This window comes from Cervus canadensis, chromosome 5, assembly GCF_019320065.1.
Source record: "Cervus canadensis isolate Bull #8, Minnesota chromosome 5, ASM1932006v1, whole genome shotgun sequence".
Classification (NCBI taxonomy): Eukaryota; Metazoa; Chordata; class Mammalia; order Artiodactyla; family Cervidae; genus Cervus; species Cervus canadensis.
The window spans coordinates 83,783,851-83,804,368 of NC_057390.1; the positions used below are offsets into that span (position 1 = coordinate 83,783,851).

Here is a 20,518-nt window from a genome sequence, read left to right on the forward strand (position 1 = left end):
GTTGCCGTTACATCTGAATGTGTTAGAACAAGAAGTCCACAGGTGGACTCAGGTAATGGGGCTATACCATAAAGAGGGCTGAGGGCCGAAGAATTGATGCTTTCAAACACCACGCTATTTACATAAAATATGTGGTTCACACTGAAATTTTGTGAGAGAAAAAGGTTGCATGAATGGTGTATTTCTTTTTCTTTACTTTTAGGTAAGAAATGAGGAAGTTGTTTGGGGAAATTAGGGCTTGCTGAATGCTGAGTCTGCCTGTGGTGTATTGTTACGGTAAATACGTAGGCTTGATATGGGCAGGTTTTGTCTTCTCTATGTTAGAAACCGTATGATTTAATAGAGTGTTTGGACTTGAACTTTGGAACTTGAATGGTGGAATGACTTCTGTGTGCAGTCACTTTGTTGAGTGCTCTCTACAAATATTCCACTTAACTGTCCCTACAGTCCTGGTAGTGTTAGTCATTCAGTCATGTCTGGCTCTTTGCGACCCCATGGACTGTAGCCCACCAGGCTCCTCTGTCCATGGAATTCTCCAGGCAAGAATACTGGAGTGGGTTGCCATTCCCATCTCTAGGGTATCTTCCCCACCCAGAGATCGAACCCAGGCCTCCTGCATTGCAGGCAGACTCTTTACTGTCTGAGACACCAGGTCATTATCCACTGTACAGAGGAGACCATAGTTCCAAGAGGTGAGGTCACTCAGACCAGTAGCAAAACCAGCAATGATCAGTCCTGGACATCTGTGAAATTCCTGTGCTTATTGTTGATTTATGGAGATTCTTTTAAAGTTTTCTTTTTAATTAGAGAAAAAGATATTCTTACCTTCTTACCAGATAGCATAAACAGCTTGGGTTATTTTTTGTAGAATAGCAGTCATGTTAGAGATGTAGTGACTGGGTTTGTCTTAGTGATCATTAGAACACAGTGTTGGGGTCTTTTTAAAAGGCTTTACCTCCCAGAGAAATATTTGAATAAAAGTGATTTTATTCTCTCAGTAATCTACCTTAATTTAAAATTGTTCAGTCTTTTGCAAGTTCCATGCTTGAAGCTGATACTTATTTAATTACAGAATAAGTATAGTCTTTAAAAGTGCTACTTTAATGTCAGTTGACTAAGAAAAGACTTAAAATACTTTCTGATACATTAATTTGTGTAGGGAAAAGACAGTGACCCCATCCTGCTTGCTGCTGCTGGCTTATTAAACAGTTCTTATTTAGAGTAGTTATGGAGAGAAAATCAGAAGATAAGAGGGCAAAATATCTGATGACTTGAAAAACAGTAGGGCATTTTGCTGAAAGGATGTTATAGCAGGTGAGCCTGGGCACCTATTTCTCTTAAAAGTGTGAGGTTTTGCTTACACTTAGTGAAGCCCGGAGAAGAGATGGGATTGCTCATCTTTTCCTGGCCTGGAAGTTAATCTTAGGGTATGACAGACTATGTGCCTTAGCAGGACTTGCCTTGGGAAGAAGGTAACAGTTTCAGGATGGGGTTGGCACGATTTGCCTTTCAAAGTTTCAAGAAGTTTCATAGAGAACTCATTTTGTTGGAGCATAGCTTCATTTCAAAAGCTTCATTCTAATAAATGAATTATTAGAGAACTGTTATTTAGAATAGTACAAGATAATAGATGATAGTACAAGATAATAGAATAAACTTTTTTCCTTAGACACGAGAGCTTTAGAAAGTGTTCAGAGAACAGACTTGAAGATAAAATCCAATGAAGAAAATGATAAAAGTTAAGAAACGAGTAGGATGGAACCCCGGAGGACAATAGACAACTTTAATTACAAATAAATCACTCTTAATAGCTAAATTGCCAGTGATATTTATTAAACACAAATGCTAAGGTGCTTTCCCATGCAATCCTTACAGCTGCCTGTGCTGTAATACTGTATCTCAGCTTTATTGTTGAAGAAAACAGACATTCAGAGACCTAGATGCTTTCCCCAGGTTTATACAACTGGTCCCCAGCAGGCTCAGAATTTGAAACCCAATCTGTTCAGCACCAAAGCCCCATGCAGCCAGCTGCTAAATTCAGTTCCCCCCTGACCTTCACAGCATGTGGATTTTCCATGGGAAACAGGCAGTGTCCTATCCCTTTTATTTTGGGGTTGTTTTCCTTCATTGATAATTGGTGTGTGTGCAAGTAATATAAATTAATCTTAGTTTGAAGGCTGAATTGGGAAGCTAAAATTCTTTAATTCTAATTCTTGGGTTAGTTTGTTAATTTATCCAGACTTAGCAGCTGAGCAGTGAAGCCAGTGGAATAAATCTTCACTTCTTCCTTCATCTCCCCCCACCACCTGTATTCGCCATCACTGAGAATGACCTTGCTTCATCAGTCTCCTCTTGGGTCGTTTGAGGCGTGAACACCTGAAAGCCATTTGAGATTGCCCCTGGCGCGGTCAGCTCTCAGTGGGCGGTGGGGATGCCCCACTGTCCTTACGTTCCTCCCGACCCCTCCAGTCTTAGATCGCTGCTCCAGCTTCCTTAGATCGCTGCACGCATCGTCTTCCTTGCTGCCCTTGCTTTGAAGGTCTTCACAGAATGAACTGAATCACCTTTTTCCTTTTCTGCTTTTCCGCCTATGTGGTTTTCACCCCGAAGGGTAATGGAAGAAAGGTGAGTGATCGTCTGTGCAGGTGGGAAGGGAGCTCTGCACCCTTTGTTACAACACGCAGCCCCTGAAGAGCAAAGACTGACAGGTTCCTGGTCTTCCGGTCGGGAGGGGCACCGGGTCTCTGACTTGGAGGGTGGGTGTCCCTGGGGTCACAAAGAGTCGGACACGACTGATCGACTGAGCACAGCACAGCACAGGAGAACATGAAGCCTTTTATAGACTTTAGTTTTCACGGTTCTGGTTTTAGTAGCAATTAGAATGGACTGAAATTTGGATGCGTTTTTGTGGGTAATTGTCTTTTTCAGTTTAAGATTCTGTCATTACATTGACTGCCAGATACAGGTTTTGATGTTTTTAAAGCCTTTAAAACTTCATTTCTGTGTATTCATTGATTTAAGGACTATCCAATCAGATGATATTTTTAACTACAGTCCAGACGTCTGAAATCTTGATGTAAACTATTCCCTTTTCTTTTTCCTTCTGGCCAAGTGCAAAGTGTGTGGGATCTTAGTTCTCCAACCAGGGATTGAACCCATTCCCTCAGCAGGGAAAGCACCGAGTCCTAACCATTGGACCACCAGGGAATTTCTATAGAAGTCTTTGCATTTTGAACGATAAAATCATCCTGCTTGATACCAAGAGCCAATACCCAATTTTATTTGTATCTTTGAGTCAACTTCAGAAATTTTCTTTATTAAACGCCATTAAGTGACTTCGTTATGTTTCAGAGACAGGTGTGGGTGTGGGAGCAGAGTTAGATTTTAGAAAAGAGCGGAACAGTCGGCCACGTGGTTTGGGTCCTTTCTGTCGTCCGTAAACAATGTGAGAAGGAAAAGGATCCGGTGCCCTCATGTATCCGTGTCTCAGTTTGTGTCTGGTCTGGTGGACACAGCTGAGCTCCTTTCTTGTTGTCACGAATAAGGCTTTGTAAAAGAACAAACACAGCCCCTCACGCCTTGTATTGTGCTTGTAACTCGTGCAGACCTTGTCGTTCCAGGCGAGAGGGCTCCTCGGCGGGGAACCCGGCAGGCCCTGTCTTCCGAGGAACAGCAGTTTTATCAGGGAGTGTAGATGACCTGCAGGTCTCTAGGAAGACAGTAGGAGAGCATCTGGAGTCTCCCCATCCAGGGAGAAGCCCAAGTGGGGACCCTGGGGAGGAGGTCCCTTCACCCCAAGAGGACAGTGACGCTCTAGCGACTGGGAACAGAACAGGGGCCTCTGAGTCTTGTATGAAGACGGCGTGGTGGCTGGTTTTTGCTGGTAAAGCAGCTGGTTTTATAAAAGTGTTTTAAATTCTTCTGTTAGAGTCACAGACCCTAACAGAGCTGCTTTCCAGCCACAGGGCCAGCTCATGCTCTGAGTGAGGGCTGGCAGGCTCGTCCCGCCCCGGGGAGTTTTCTAGGTGTGGATATATTTCTGATTTTCTGAACCTATTTTAGAACTTGAATTTACCGCTCCCCCCCCGCCCCCCGCCAGAAATCATATTTCCACACAAGCCTACCAAATCCTACTTTAATTAACTGACGTTTCAGCTACTGAGGAGTGAAAATCCACAAATTTTCTCCCCCCAAAGTAGCAATAAAACTGGTCAAAACCATTGTTGGGCTCTGAAAATTTACTCAAAGCAAACAGCAATTCGAGAAGCTTTTGTTTAAAAGAAAACTGTTGACCTTTGAGTGAGAACAGTGGGAACGGCGGTGTTCCTGCCTGGGCTCCCCCCACCCCTCATTCCCTGGCAGAGAGTTCTCCTAGGGCAGGGCCGGCTGCAAAGACCGCAGCTGTGGTTGACTTGCTTGGGGGTGGAAGGCAGAAAACCCGGGCAGTGGCTCGCAGAGGACGCCTCTAGCTCTCCCGTCCTGAGGCTTTGGTCTAACGTATAGCAGAGAGATTCTTGGCAGCGAGAGAGCCATGGGGCGACCAGAGAAGATACCGATACAACCATGGCTGCCTGGATAGTGCCTCCACGTCAGGGGAAGTGTGGCGGGCCTGAAGGAGAGAGACGGCCAGAGCGGGCTTGAAACCTGCCGGACTGTTGAACGAGCTCTCAGACCCACACCTGAAACCCTCAGCAGAGGGCAGAAGCTTTACTGGAGGCAGATTTTTAAGCACAAGCCCTGACTAGCCCTTGACTGACCACTGAGATTACAGACACAGGGGAGACTCCGAGAGTAAGGCTGAAAAAATAAAACCGTGAGTTTAAAAATCGGAGGGGAGGTATCAGCGGCCGCGTACCATGGGTGAGAGAGATGCGACAGGACCAGCACGCTCCAGAATGAATCACTGCAAACAGTGACCGCAGCCATGAGATTAAAAGACACTTGCTCCTTGGAAGGAAAACTGTGACAGACCTAGTGCGTGCTTAATCGCTCAGTCGTGTCCCATTTTTGGCAGCCCCCACCTGCCAGGCTATTCTGTCCATGGGATTCTCTAGGCAAGAATACTGGAGTGAATGGCCATTTTCTTCTCCAGGGGATTTTCCCCATTCAGGAATTGAGCCTGGGGTCCTCATTGCAGGCAGATTCTTTACCATCTGAGCCACCAGGGAAGCCCATGACAAACCTAAACAGTGTATTAAAAAGCAGAGACATTACTTTGCCAACAAAGGCCCATCTAGTCAAAGCTACGGTTTTTCCCGTAGTCATGTACAGATGTGAGAGTTGGACCGTGAAGAAAACTGAGCGCCGAAGAAATGATGCTTTCAAATTGTGTTGCCGGAGAACACTCTTCAGAGTCCCTTGGACTGCAGGGAGATCAAACCAGTCACTCCTAAAGGAAATCAACCCTGAATATTCACTGGAAGGACTGATGCTGAAGCTGAAGCCCCAGTACTTCGGCCACCTGATGCGAAGAGCTGACTCATTGAAAAAGACTCTGATGCTGGGAAAGACTGAGGGCAAAAGGAGAAGGGGACAACAGAGGATGAGATTGTTGGTTGGCATCACTGACTCAATGAACATGAATCTGAGCAAACTCTTACATATGGTAATAGTAGCACAAAGGACACAGAAAAAAATGAAGATGTATTGTAGCAAGCTTGCTGTTTTATTAGAATTAAGTCAGCATTGATCTGAGCTAGGTTTCTGGCCTGAGTGGCCAGGTGGACTATGCTATGTAGGAAATGGGGTGGCTGGGGAGAGGCAGCTTACTGGGAAGGGGGGCTTTCTTTGCATGTTAAATTTGAGAGGCCTCATTAAATATTCATGTGGGGACAGCCGTCAGACAAGTGTGGTGTTCAGGGTAGAGGCTTTCAAGCCTTCATTGCAATGAAATTAAGAAAGAAATGTGTCTGGAAAAGAGAAGAGGACTGAGGCTTCATTTACCAACTGGTCTGGAGTCACCAGCTAGGAAGAGACCAAGCCAACTTTCCAGCCCAAGCCAGTTTGGACTCCAGAGTTGACTTCTGTGTTTTCTTGATGTGCCCTGATTTACAAACCTGACTTTTTCTCCTTAGTTTCTCTGCTGGTATAGTATGAGATAGTTTTTAGTTTCTGCTTAGAAACCCTCAGCACTGCTGTCACATCCCCATCTTAACTCAGAACTTGTTTCTTCCTGCTATATAACTGCTCCTCTGACTCCCAGCCTTATCTCTTACCATCCATCCTGTGTGTGGGTTAAGTCTCTATTACTTGCCTAAGAACTATTTCACTATATCACTCATTGCTTAAAAATCTTTGAACGTCTACAGGAGAATAGCCAGAAGTACTCAAGACACTCATGGCCCTTCTGAATACCCTGAACCCTATTTTATGCACTAACTTATTTCCTGCAGTTTCTCCAAGTTTTCACTGGTACGTGTCAGGCTGGCCAGTCCTGGCTCTGGGCATTTAGCCTCACAGGGAGGCATCATCTCCTCTGTGTCGCTCCTGTTCTGTATTTGTGGCTACATCCACATCATCGTCGTCCTGGAAGGAGCCCTCAGTTACTTCCCTGGCCTGCAATGAACATCTTTTGACACTGCTTCTGTTCTGTTCTGCCACTTTACAGAATACCTTCTCTTTGTCAAGCTCAGTGCCAGGCTCTCATAGACTCAGACGTCTGAAATCTTGAAGGAGTGCCGTCTAGGGAAGGATACAACATCTAAGAGAACAGTTTTCACAAGATACGATAAAGATGCTCTAAATAGACATAGTGAGACAGGGGTGACTGGCATCTCAATAGCTAATCCTGGAAAAACCCAGCACTGTCATTCACCGTTGGCTGTCAGATGCTATGGCTGTGCTCCCTGGCTTGATGTCAGGTTCCTGCAATGGAGAAGTCGTATCTCACTGCTCTTTCTGTTCCTTCTATAAAAGGCAAGTGTGTTGAGTTAAAGTGACATCTTTAACAGGCAAAACTCTCAGAAGAGATAAGGCATGTGATTTCAAAATGTGAAGAGTGGCTACTGTATATCTTTACGAGAATGTGTTTATAAACGTGATAATAATGGAAGAGGGCGTCTCTGGTGGCTCAGTGGTAAAGAATCCACCTGCCAATGCAGGAGACACAGGTTTGATCCCTAGGTTGGGAAGATCCCCTGGAGAAGGAAATGGCAACCCACACCAGTATTCTTGCTGGGAAAATCCCATGGACAGGAGCCTCTTGGGGCTGAGGTCCAGGTGAAAGTGAAGTCACTCAGTTGTGTCTAACTCTTTGTGACCCCATGGGCTGTGGCCTGCCAGACTCCTCTGTCTATGGGATTTTCCAGGCAAGTATACTGGGGTGGGTTGCCATTTCCTTCTCCAGAGGATCTTCTCCACCCAAGGGTCGAACCTGGGTGTCCCACATTGCAAGCAGACTCTTTACTGTCTGAGCCACCAGGTGGTCCCGGGCTGTAGTCCAAGGGGGTCCCAAAATGTCAGACACGACTTGGCAGCTAAGGAACAATAGTGGAAGGAGCCTTTCAACTTGGCTTAAGACTTCACCTAGTTAGATAGTTGATACTCACGTGTTGGTTACCTGAGGATAAGCTTAACCTTTGGTCCTAATACCTTAGCAGAAACAAAGTATCTTAGAATGTGTTACTGTGTACAAAGTAAAAAGAGCAAGAAATGTTAAGGATTGCATTTACTAAAATTCCATTAAGTTGATAACTGGACTTTTAGAATAAAAGGCAAATACTATCAAAAAGATTTTGGAAAACGGATGTTTTAATCATGGTTATAAGACTACATTTTGAGGCTTCCAGTAATTGTAGTAGATTCCACACACACGTTTATCTGAAACTCAAAAGAGACAGAAGCTGGAACCTAAGTGCTGGCGAGGATGGTGCTATTGAGGATGGGCCAGTCTGTCCTGCCAGGTCCAGGATGGGTCAGGAAGTGGCATCTGGGGAGCAGAGCCTGTGTGCAGGGTGTGCATCTGCGGGCTGCTTGGCCCTGGTGATGCATGCTGGACCCTTTGAAACTATGCCTGCGTTACTTTCATAAAAGTAGAGAGATGAAAGAAGGGCCAAGCTCACTCTGGGTTGCTGGTTTTAGAATAACAGCCTCATTCCCAGTTATGCCACCCCATAGAAAACGAATTCTTCAGGTTGCCAGGCGCATGATAGCCACTAACTATAAATGAACAGACTTGATTAATCATAAATTTTAAAATAGGAAACGAACAGTTTATAAGCAGTCAGTCTTTCCAGGTCCCTGCTGACTTTATCAGACTTAAGGTCCTATTTTGAAATATACCCAGAAATAGAACACTCAGCTTTCATTTTATTTCATTCGCCTGTAGGTCCCAACTGTCATCATGCCTAATAGTTGTGTTCGTATTCACATGACTGTTGTGTTTGTATTTAAAGGCATGGGACTGGATGAAATCATTTTGGAAATAGGTATAAATGGAGAAGAGGATTGAACCCTGGAGTCCCAGGTTGAGAAGGAATCTGCAAAGGAGATTATAAAATTTGTTTCCAAATAATTTTAAAATCAACTTTCTTTAGGTAAAAATTACCTTAAACAAAGTAGAACCACCGGCTCAGTGAGTTTTGACAAATGTCCAGACCTCTATCACCACCCCCCAAATCCAGACACAGGATACTTCATTCATCCCCCAAGGTTCCCACATTCTCTTTGTAATCTTAACAGTCCAGCCCCCTGCAACCCGCTTGCTCTCTGCTTTTTCTACCACCTTTGATCAGTTTATCTGTTTTGGAATTTCATGTAAATTGAACTGTATAGTTAGTAGGGCTTCCCAGGTGGAAATCCCATGGACAGAGGAGCCTGGTGGGTTATGACCATGGGGTCCCAAGAGTTGGACACGACCAGGCAACTAAGCCCACACCACAGTTAGCCCTCAGATGTGTTGACCTTTCCTGAATTGGGGCTGCACCCAAAGCCCCCTGAACTTGAGCACCCTGAAAGTGATGAGTTTCATTTGACTTCACATTAAAACAATGGCTCACTTAGTTTTTGCCTTTCTTTCCATCAAGATTTTGAAACTTTTGGTGATGTTGCCTGTTTTCCTCTTTTTCAGTTCTCAGCATTTCAAGCCCATTAATTCCCATAGTCCCTGAGCACTTTGTTTTTCCCTGAACAATTTCCACTTCATATCTAATGTCTAGAGAATGGGTATTTTAGATGTGGTTTCTCTGTTTAAAATGGGGCAGTAATTCAGCACTTATATTTGAATGAATAATAGAATGTTCTCTCTGGAACTCTTCAAATCTTATTGATTTCATTTTGTTATAAAGGATGGTAGTATCAGGATGCTTTTAAAACTGCACAGAGCAGAAATCCCAACTCATAATGGTGTAATGGTATAACTCATAGGGGTATAATGGTAACCAGTGCAGAGAGATTCACCGTTCCAGGGAAAGGTCATGAGGCGAGGCAGTTCTTGTTGATTAACTCAGCAACTCTGTTTTTATGAGGGCATCAGAAAGTTCTGTATTTTGTTTTATTTAGGTTTTCTGCTTCACCATCTCACCAGATTGTCTGTAGGCTAGCTGGGCTTAATTGACATAGCAGTAGCAGGGGTCCTGTGTTGTACTCTGCTTAGTTGCTTAGCTATGTCCAACGCTTTGCAACCCCAGGGGCTGTAGCCCACCAGACTCCTCTGTCCAAGGGGATTCTCCAGACAAGAATACTGGAGTGGGTTGACATGCCCTCCTCAGCAAGTGTCCTACTTGCTATTTAAGGAGATAGCCTTTCTAAAAGCTCTGTGTCTTGTTTCACTGACAGTACTTAAGTTTCACACCCACCTGTAAACTGTCAGTTGCAGGGAGTATGAGACCACTTGACAAATCAGAGGCTTTCCCCGTCACCCTTCCCTGCAGCCTAATTCAAAAGATAACAATGAAAATGTGGTGCACTTTGGTATTGCTTTGGAATGCATTTCAATTCTGGATAATAGGAGAAAACCCAGCACCTCAGATTTTTTCTGGACTTAGGTTATTCAGAGCCAGTATATTGCTCAACAGTGTTTATTAAAAGAGGCAGGTTTCTTTCTTGTTTTGCAGTTCTATCCTTCACCTGTTAGCTCACTACTTCAGGGATGCAAGGTGGTTGCTGCTACAGCCATCAGATCCTTTTTCTGTGTAGAAGGAATTCATACCATGCCAGCTACATGTATCCCCTCTTTTTTCTTTGATTCTACAGAATGCTTTCATTGATTTTTGACAAACTCATAACTAATCCATGATCGCAATTCAATTATGAGTTGACAGAATTAGACCACAGATTTTTCCGGTTCAGTGAAGAAGTTGCTTGCATCATGGGCAAACAAATGTGGTTCAGTTAATGAATGTTGGTTGATATTTTTGTTTATGTTAATGAGTAAGTTGAAAGTGAAACACTAAAGATACAGGTTGACACTTTTCTCTTTTTGTCCATAATGTGAGTAAGAGCAACTTCTTTGCTGAATTGAATAATAGTTTTTGAATGCTAGAAGAATAAGATTTTCTGGGTTTTTTCTTTGAGCGGGGGGCTATTCACAATGTCAGAGCTGCAGGTCATGACATACTTTTAAAAGTTTAGTGTGTATTATTAGCATTCTCTTCATTGCTTCTGATTAGGGTCAGCAAACTTCTTTCATCAAGAGCCAGATAGTAAATATTTTAGGCTCTGAGGGCCTTGTAGATGCTGCTGCAACTGTTCAGCTCAGGTGTTCTGAGGCCAAAGCAGCCATAAACAGTTTACATGTAAATGGCCTTGAGTGGTCAAACAAAATTTGATTGATGGAAGCAAAGCAGGGGAGTGAGACTTATTCTACAGGCTTTGGTTTGATTATCTCTGGTTTGAATAATCTATTTGTTTGTTCAGACAGTAAGTCATGTCTGACTCTTTGTGACCCCATGGACTGCAGCACTCCAGGCTTCCCTGTCCTTCAGTATCTCCTGGAGTTTGCTCAAATTCATGTTCATTGAATAATCTATAGTGTTTGCCAATTACCAAGGTATAAATACTTCTACACCACTAAGTTTGGCTTCCTATATTGAATCATTTTTGCATTTATCCAATAAACCCTGCTTGGTCAAGCTATCTTAAGTTATAATTAGTTTTAGTGTGCTAAACTCTTATTAAAGATTATTTCAGTTATCTAGTGCAGACGTCTTTGCTCAGGAATAATCCAAGTAGATCAGAATTACCTGTTTGTCTGAAGTATGAAAGGACCCTTTCCTAAAACCTCTTAAATGGCCTATTTGAGAAGTTTAATGTTTTAAATTAACTACATTGGGTTTTTTTTTTCCTATTGATTTCTTCTGTGTTATGTATGTTTAGAAAGTCCTTCACCAATTTGAGGACATTTGAATACTTATCCACAGCCCGTATGTGTTTTAGTATTATACTGTATATTTAATTCTTTTATCTGTCTAGGATTGTTTTGATGAAGGTATAGCTCCATTCACCCACCCAAATTGTTTAACTCATTAGGTGATAATCCATTCACTCCTGCTAATATGCATTACATATTATATGTATATAATATGTATTACATATGTGATATGCATTACAGCCTTCATTTTACACAGTGATATATATTCTAGAGTCTGTGAATTTCTGTTCTCTTGATATGTAAATTAGTTCTCCCAGATGATGTTTTAAATTCTTTTTAAAAAATAATTAATTTATGACTATGCTGGTTCTTTGTTGTTATGCCCGGGCTTTCTCTAGTTGCAGCAGGTGGGGGGGGGATGGGGAGGGTGGGGGCGGTGGAGGGGGTGGAGAGTACGCTCTAGTTGCAGCAGGTGGGGGGGGTGTGGAGAGTACTCTCTAGTTGTGGTACGCGAGCTTCTTATTGTGGTTGCTTCTCTTGTTGCAGAGCCCAGGCTGTAGAGTGTGGGTTCACTAGTTGCAACACGTGGGTTTAGTTGCCCTGCAGGAAGTGGAATCTTCCCTGACCAGGGATTGGACCCATGTCCCTTGCATTGATGGGCGGATTCTTAACCACTGGACCACCAGGGAAATCCTGATGTTTTTAATTATTGTAGCTCTCTCCCATACATCTTAAGACTGAAAATTATTAAACATTTATGTTTATAAAATGTGAGTAAATACCACCTGATACACACTGTTTATGATTTTAGATGATTGAGGACAAGTCTTAAAAATACTCTTAAGAACTTGTTTGATGTGTGTTTCAGCCAAATATTTTCATACTAGATTTTGTTTTCTAAAAAGAAGGAAAAATAAATAGATACCAGTACTTACCATATTCAGTTTTACATTGTGAGCATGACTTTCAGATACATAATCTGTTATATGGAGGTTTTTCAGAAGGAAAAAATGAATAAAGGTAGGAACTAAATGTGTTTGCCATTGAAAATGGTACAAAATTTAAGGAAACTGAAGCAGACACTAGTAAAGAATTTTTACAATTTATCAAAGAAAGCCATTTGTGGAGTAGATCTAGTGATGTTTACAATTTTTGAACCATATCATATAGGTAATATGTTAGTTTAAAATGTATTTTTTTTTAACAAAATGAATCTCTTTATTTCACTAATCTAGCTTGTTTTTGTTTTCCAGATATTGTTTCGTGTTTGCTTTGGGATACCTCACAGTATGCCAAATCACTAGAGTCTATATCTTTGATTATGGACAATATTCTGCTGATTTTTCAGGGTAAGATGAAAACTTTGATTCAGAAGTCTGTTTATCTATTCTAACATGTTGGTTAAAAGACAAAATATAGTTCCATTTAGTAGTTCAAATGAAAAACTTTTTTCATTTAAAATTCTTTTTGTAAATTTAACATTTTTCTTCTTTTAAAGTGGTCTTTTATAGTGATGTGTAAGTCACAAAAATAACTTTTTTTTAATTGACTTTTGTAAAATTTCTAAATATATGGGAATAAAATTTGTTGTATGACATGCTGATATTGAAAGCATTTTCTAATTCTGGGCTTCCCTGGTGGATCAGACGGTAAAGCGTGTGCCTGTAATGCAGAAAACCTGGGTTCAATCCCTGGGTCAGGAAGATCCCCTGGGGAAGGAAATGTCCCACTCCAGTGTTCTTGCCTGGAGAATCCCAGGGGCGGGGGAGCCTGGTGGGCTGCCGTCTGTGGGGTCACACAGAGTCAGACATGACTGAAGCAACTTAGCAGCAGCAGCAGCAATAACTATTGAAAATCAGCCCCTTTGAGCCTGCTTCCTTGCTACCCGTCTCTTCTTCTCCCTCCCTCCCTCCCTCTCTCTCTTCCTCCTTCCCTTGCTTCCTCCCTCCCTTCTTGGAATCCCTTTTGTACAGTGTTTCACCAACTGCTGTGTAACATCTGATGGCTTGTTCTTGCTTCTTAACACACTGTGGGACTGTCTTTGGATGCAAGTCCTCGGACTAGCTTTGTCAGTCTGAATTTCCATGAGAATGCACTTGAACATGTGTTTTTCTTTTATGCATTTCACATCTATGAAATGTTTTACATTCTAATATTCAGTATTCTAGTGAGTGGTAGAAATAACTTCAGGCTTTGTTTTTCTTCAGAGGAAGTTTAATCCTTCCTTGGTTCTGAAAGGGTCTTTTGCCTGTAACAGAACTGATTGAATGTCTCTTATGAGATAAATGCAATCCAAGTCCTTAAAAATGAACTTCTTCCCCGTCTTTATAGAGGGACACCTGCTAACATCTGCGTACTGGGTGGGGAAGTTGAAGATAAAACTCTATGGTGTATATGTCAAGCCTGACAGCTTTCTCTGTTGAAAAAGACACAGAAGATCTGCTTTTAAGTAGGCCTTGAGTTATCTGTACAGGATAAATAATGACCAGTAAATTCAACTGAAGGATAAGTAAGTGGAAAAAAGAAAATGAAACAAATCATGGCATCTACGAATAAATTGTTGAACACTAGAAAAGAGCCAACGTTGTGTGAGCTTAAAGAAAAGTCACTGTTATAAAACAGGACAATTTCAGAAGATGAATTATCTTTTTCTTCTTAGTGATATCAAAGTGGATTTTACTTTAGTTAAACAGATTTTAAAACCAGACTTGGATAAAAGACTATATCTAAAAGAACAAATAAAACCAAGACAAAGCAAAATATTAAATACACTAAAAAACTAGGTAGCCAAATTAGCAATATATTGAATAGAATTCAGAAATAACCTGACATACAGAAGAAGAGAATAGATGTTGGCTATGAGCTTATAAAGGACTTCCCTGGTGGCTCAGATGGAAAAGCGTTTGCCTACAATGTGGGAGATCTGGGTTCAATCCCTGGGTCGGGAAGATCTTCTGGAGAAGGAAATGGCAACCAATTCTAGTATTCTTGCCTGGAAAATCCCATGGACAGAGGAACCTGGTAGGCTACAGTTCATGGGGTCGCAAAGAGTCGGACATGACTGAGCGAGTTCACTTTCACTGTCAACTTATAAACAGCAGGAATTCTTAAAGCAAAAAGCTGTTAAGCAGAATCAGTAGGTGTATTGGGCCACCTTGAATATTGATGAACTTAGCCTAGGTCACATGTTGTCATCTTAGTGTAATGAAAATAGGAACTAGCTATGTATATTTTTAAACTTCCACATTTACTAAGTAGTTTAACATAGCAGATTTCAGTTTATTAATAAGAATTAGTAGAAGTACAAATTCGTGTGATCCAGTGTTCACTGGAGCCTCATAACCCCTTCTTCGTTTTTATCTTAGTCATTACCTTTTTTATTTCCCGTATCTGCTATTCTAAACTCTCGTCACTCTCTAGCTAGGGGTGGGCTAACCACTAATGAAGCACATTGCTCTCGTGACTTTACATAAAGCAAGTTTATTTCTCATTCACACCAGCCCACTGAGGAGGGGACCTCTGCTCCCCACAATCATTCAGGGAACCAGGCTCCTTTCTTGTGGCCCCACCTACTTCAGGGTCTCTAGAATCCTCTTGATTAAATCGAGGGAATGGTGTGTCCCGTAGTGAGCTGAGCGCAGAGAGCAGAGAGAGCATGCCTGCCCTCCACTTTTTCTCCCATTCTGTTGGAAAAAACTAGTTACACGACCCCACAATTTAGAGGATAGTGTACATTAAGAACACTATGCATGTGATAGGATCTTAAGTATTTTACTAAAATAAAAATTTTTCACTTGAATATGATTTAAAATATTTAAGTGTGTCGAAGAAATATAGCATTTTACAGATGGACAACCTGATGTAAAACTGCCAGTTTAATATGTAATTTTTATCCACTAGGAGAAAACATGTGAGCGTCATCAGTGAACTGGTACAAAGACAGAGACAAATCAGCTCAAGGAGACCATTGTGGCTGAATAAGTTAGAGTGCTCCCTTTTGTTTTAATGTGAGCAGAAGAGAAAAGAAGCATTTAGAAGCCTTGAGTGTTGCAACACATGAGCACAGAAGATCCTGACTTGCTCCTAATTAGGGTAGATACGGGAGCCATCCAAAGTGGTGTTGGCAGTCTGAGGAAGGAAGAGCTGAATCTAGTGACCCATTCTTTGTGCTAAGCTCTCCAGTGCCCTGAAGTTAGACACACAGGGAGTGAAGCCAGGCTCTTGCTGAGGAATCACATGGGAGCTCTTCCATACCAGCCAGTGTTACTTGCAAAGGTGTGGAACACTGATTTTGTGTGTGTGTGCATGGGTGTATGTGTGTGTGTGTGTAGATAGAGAGATAGGCTCAAGATACATTTAAAATGCTGAATAGATTAAAGGGACTCACCTGTTAATAGAAGCTTCTTTTTGCAGAAAGGTTGAAAGGCTAGGTTGTCAGCTGACATGTTGGCCTCAGAAAATAGGTACAAGAGAAGTATAAAACAGTTAAATAGCTTTCCTTTATATCAGCAATAACTGGTTAGAAAATGTCATAGATAAAGGATTGGAGTTTCAGAAGCAATAAAAACTATGAAATGTTTAAGGAAACATGTAAAAAGAAATGTAGGGACCTTTGTGTAGACCTTTTTGTAGTAAACTATTGTAGGAGGAAATGGCAAACCACTCCAGTATTTTTGCCTAGAGAATCTCATGGACAGAGGAGCCTGGCGGGCTGCAGTCCATGGGGTTGCAAAAAGTCGGACACAACTGAGCGACTAATACTAATACTATGAAGCTTTACTATAGGACATAAAGAAGACTGACTGGCAAAGCATCTTGTTTATTCAGAGAGTAACATTCAGTGTTGTAAAAACAGTCCTTTTTCTCTGGTTAACCTGTAATGCGATTGAGGTTTGATCGAAATTAGGCAAATTGAGAAGTTTCGCTAGAAGTGTTTGAGAGGAGCAGATTCAGTATAAAAGCATATACTGCTTGTCAAGCAGACATCATTTGAATATTGTAGGACTGACATAGGAATAGCCAAATCCAAGAAGTCCGCATAGAGAAAACAGATCTGTGGATCTGGGATATAAATGTACAGAATGACGATGCTGGGACTATGGGTCAATGAGGAGCACCCCTCTTGGTTATTCAGGAAATGGTATTGAGACAGAAAAGGAAAGGTGAATGCTTGCCTTCTTGTAGATGGAAGAGGAACAGATTTTGGGGGACAGGCAGGAAATGAGTTCTGGTTGGAATATGTTGATCTTTGTGGAGGTGAAGCGTTGGTTAATGCATCCACTAAAAAAAGATATATGTGACATATTTTCCATTGAAATCAAGAATACATTTTAGAGCTGAGCAGCAAGCCTCAGATACTCAGTCGGTATCTTATTACTGGCTGCCCCTGTGTGTTCGTGCATTTGCCATTTTTTTGAGTCAGCACGGTACATTCTGCTGGGGGCTGAGTACTCTGTAGGTGACCGTCCTGTCGAGCAGAAGAAGGGAGCAACCATGTGGTCTAAAAGCTTCACTCTGGCTCCTTGCGCTCGCTGAGCTGAGTCTGGAAGGGCTCCTGGTGCTCTCTGCTGTGCCCAGTAACTATGTTGTAAATAGTGTTGGCGTAAATTATTCAGCCGATAAACTGTCCATAGTGTTCTGCATATCCTGTTTCAGCCGGTGGGGGGGGTGTCTCCTGACACCTTGACCTACATTTGGTTAGGGAGTGTGTTCTGCCCAGCTGCTACTCATGTAGTTCAAGTTCCCGGGAGAAAACAGGCATGGTCTTTTATAAGGTTTGCTCGGTCTGTTCCCTTCCCTACCCGAACCTTTCCCCCGATTGTTTTTTTCAATTTATTTATTTTTAATTGAAGGATAATTGCTTTACAGTATTGTGTTGGTTTCTGCCATCCATCAACATTTCCCCCTGACTTTATGTTTGTTCACAAAGCAGTGTGGTATAATGATATTTATCAGAGATCTGCAGTGTTCCCTTACGACTCTAAAAAGTTGATCAGTTCAGTTCAGTCGCTCAGTTATGTCTGACTCTTTGCGACCCCATGACTGCAGCACGCCAGGCTTCCCTGTCCATCACCAACTCCCAGAGTTTACTCAAACTCACGTCCATTGAGTCGGTGATACCATACAACCATCTCATCCTCTTTCGTCCCCTTCTCCTGCCTTCAGTCTTTCCCTGCATCAGGGTCTTTTTCAGTGAGTCAGCTCTTCACATCAGGTATTGGAGTTTCAGCTTCAACATCAGTCCTTCCTATGAATATTCAGGACTGATTTCCTTTAGGATGGACTGGTTGGATCTCAAAAAGTTGATCCCTGGCCCTCAGAGTCCACGCCGTATGTGCCGGGCCTCGCCTCTCTGCCCCGCCTCATCTGATGCTGCAGCCGCGTAACTGCTTCCGTGCCCCCATGCTGCTGCTTCTACCCACCGGGTTCTCTCTGCCGGGAACACACCTCCCAGCCTGCCCGCACGTCCAGCCTCCTGGCTCCTGGAGGCTCAGATGAAGCGGCTCCTGTTCCAGGTGTTTGCCTATAAACTCACTCAGTTTCTCTGCACGTTTCTTCACACGTTCGGCCCTCGACACTTTTCCAGGTAGCTACTCGCGTCCCTGTTGAGCTCCTGCTTCAGAGCAGGTTCCTTCAGGGACAGCACTTAGCAGTTAATTATTGCAGCCGTCCGGTACCTTCTGCTGAGCAGCGGTTCCGGTATCTATTGAACGAGGGTTTTATCAGACATCTGCTGTACCTCGGATACTATTCATGGCCTTTGTCCTGTTGCTGTTTTATTTAATCCACACAGTGGCTTTATTATCCCCATTTTATAGATAAGAATTTGGAGGCTGGGGAGTAAAACAGCTCCCCTGTGTCCACAGTTGATGAGTAGTGGAGTCAGGACGTTTTCTGGTTTGTGCCTGTCCACACCGCTCTGCCCGGTTGTCCAGTCAGCATCTCGCACTGAACTTGCCTGACCCGGACTTCCCAACGCCCCTGCCCTGTTCCTCCTGCATTTCTTCCCAGCCAGCTCCGTCTTTCTGTTCCTTTCCTCTGGTCAAAACCCTTGGTGGCCTCAGGTCTCAAGCCCTGGGGTTCTGATCCACTGTTGAATCATCATCGGGTCCCGCTGTCTTTGCCATCAGAAGACGACTGGGATCACTACGCAGGGTCTGTGCTGTCATCCTGCTCTGAGATGCCATCCTCGCCTGCCTCTTGCCCCCCAGCACCCCACAGCCCTCTCTACCCCGGGGCAAATATACCCATTAACACCTAATGAGCAGCCTGCCTGTTGCCCTCCACGGTCCCCAGTGTCTCTTGGGACTCAGCCCTGTCCTCACAGTCCCTGCGGGAGCCTCCTAACTCTGACCATCCCGACACTTCTGTCTTCAGCATCTGTCCTGTCTTTACTCACCGGCTCCAACCACATCCCCGTCCTCACTAGCCTCCCAGCAGGCCAGGTCAGTCTCAGTGCCCCCCACCCCGGGCAGGGGTGCTGGTGAGCCTGCCTCTGCGGGGCTTGGTCCCTGACTCAACTTCTCCGTGAAGCGTCGCCCCTGGGTGAGGCCAGCCCCCACTGGCGTCCTGGCACTCCCCTCCCCACCCTGTTTTGCTCTTCTGCTCAGCGCAGAGCAGCAGCTGGCACACCGTGTGTTTACCTCTGAGTTCAGTTGTTATCCATCCCTCCCCTGTACACGAACGAGAACCCTGCCTCGTTCACAGCTGTGTCTCCAGCACCTGGCGTCTTATTAGGCGCTCATTAGACGCTTGTTTTCAAAATGAGCAAGTGAAGGGGCTGGCTGGATGGCTATCGGAAGCCTTTTCCTCCCCTCTCACAGTGCATTCCTTTGGCTTTAGGTTTGAGGGGTTTTGTTGGTTTCAATGGGTTTTGCTGTTTGCAGACGAGCCCCTGAGTACTTAGACATGCCTGAAAGCGGACAGGCCAGTTTGCTCTGTTATCAGGTCCCTGTATCCTGGTGGCATGCTGACCTTGTATCTAGTGTGTGGGTGTGTGTGTGTATGTGTGTTAGTTGCTCAGTCGTGTCCGACTCTTTGCAACCCCATAGACAGCAGCCCACCAGGCCTCTATGTCCGTGGGATTCTCCAGGCAAGAACACTGGAGTGGATTGCCATTTCCTTCTCTAAAAGGAACTATAGAAAGAAAGAAAGTGAAGTCTGTCAGTTGTGTCTGACTTTGCGACCCCATGGACTGCAGCCCACCAGGCTCCTCCATCCATGGAATTTTCCAGGCAAGAGTACTGGAGTGGGTTGCCATTTCTTTCTCCGCTTGTACCTAGTGGGTGCTCATAGTTGCTTTGTTGCAGTATCCTTAGAGTTTAGCAGTCTCTTAGAGATGACAGAACAATTCAGAAAGAGATTGTTCTTTTTCAGCATCATTCTCTAGTGATGTTTACCTAGAGTTTGAGTTTGACCGCATGGCAGAACCAAATCCTGTAACTCTCACTCATTGTAGAGAAAAAAAGATGGCATGTAAACATTTTAGTTATAATGAAAGTTAATTTGTATCTTTTAAAAAAATTATAAGAAGTCTAGAGTCTCTTTAGTTCTTTACATCAGATGGATATATATTTTTTTATATTACCTGAAGCTGTTTTATCAGTTGAGTATTTATTTTAAATAGCTAGATTCCATATTTTTCCAGTTCCAAGTAGAGTGCTGGGGGAGAGTGTCTGTGACTCTACCTCAATCTAGCGAAGTCACTGCGCAGAAGGTACAGGTGGCTCCATCCAGGCCCCTCCTTGCTTGATGGAGGCAGGGAAACCAATTGCTTGCCCTCTCCCATCTGCCTCGCAGCCTCCACCCCAGGGAAACAGGAGAGTCTGGTTCACATAGGGCTGGCTCAGACTTTTTAGGACCAGGAAGGCGATTAAATTTTGAATCCAAAGCAAACAGGTAGTTAAAATGTCAATAAAGGTGTAAGTGAAAACTGTGTGAGTCACTCCAGATTGTCCCCATTCAGGTATTTATGAGCACAATGCACTGTTAGGAAAACCACCCCAGCTGGTCTCTTCGTGAACTGTGGGAGTGTTTTCATTTAGAAGCATCTCCTCTGCGCAAGAGGTTCTGTGTGATGGGAGAGGCCAGTCCTCCCTCTTCTGTCCGCTCTGTCTCCTGGTCTCTGTCCTGTGCCTGTTCTGGACTCATCTGGCCATCTTCCCCTCCGCTTGACTCTCCTCATCTCTCATGAATCTGTCTGTCCTGTGC

The 20,518-nt window shown here is 43.5% G+C and overlaps 1 protein-coding gene across 2 annotated transcripts in view; it reads left to right on the forward strand.

Annotated features, from left to right (window-relative positions):
• MBOAT2 (membrane bound O-acyltransferase domain containing 2) overlaps positions 1-20,518 on the forward strand; it is a 99,861-nt gene that overhangs the window by 58,108 nt on the left and 21,235 nt on the right. For both annotated transcript variants that reach the window (XM_043469396.1, XM_043469397.1), the window contains exon 4: positions 12,562-12,657. In XM_043469396.1, coding sequence (XP_043325331.1) covers positions 12,562-12,657 — 96 coding nt within the window. The remainder of the gene's footprint in view (positions 1-12,561; positions 12,658-20,518) is intronic.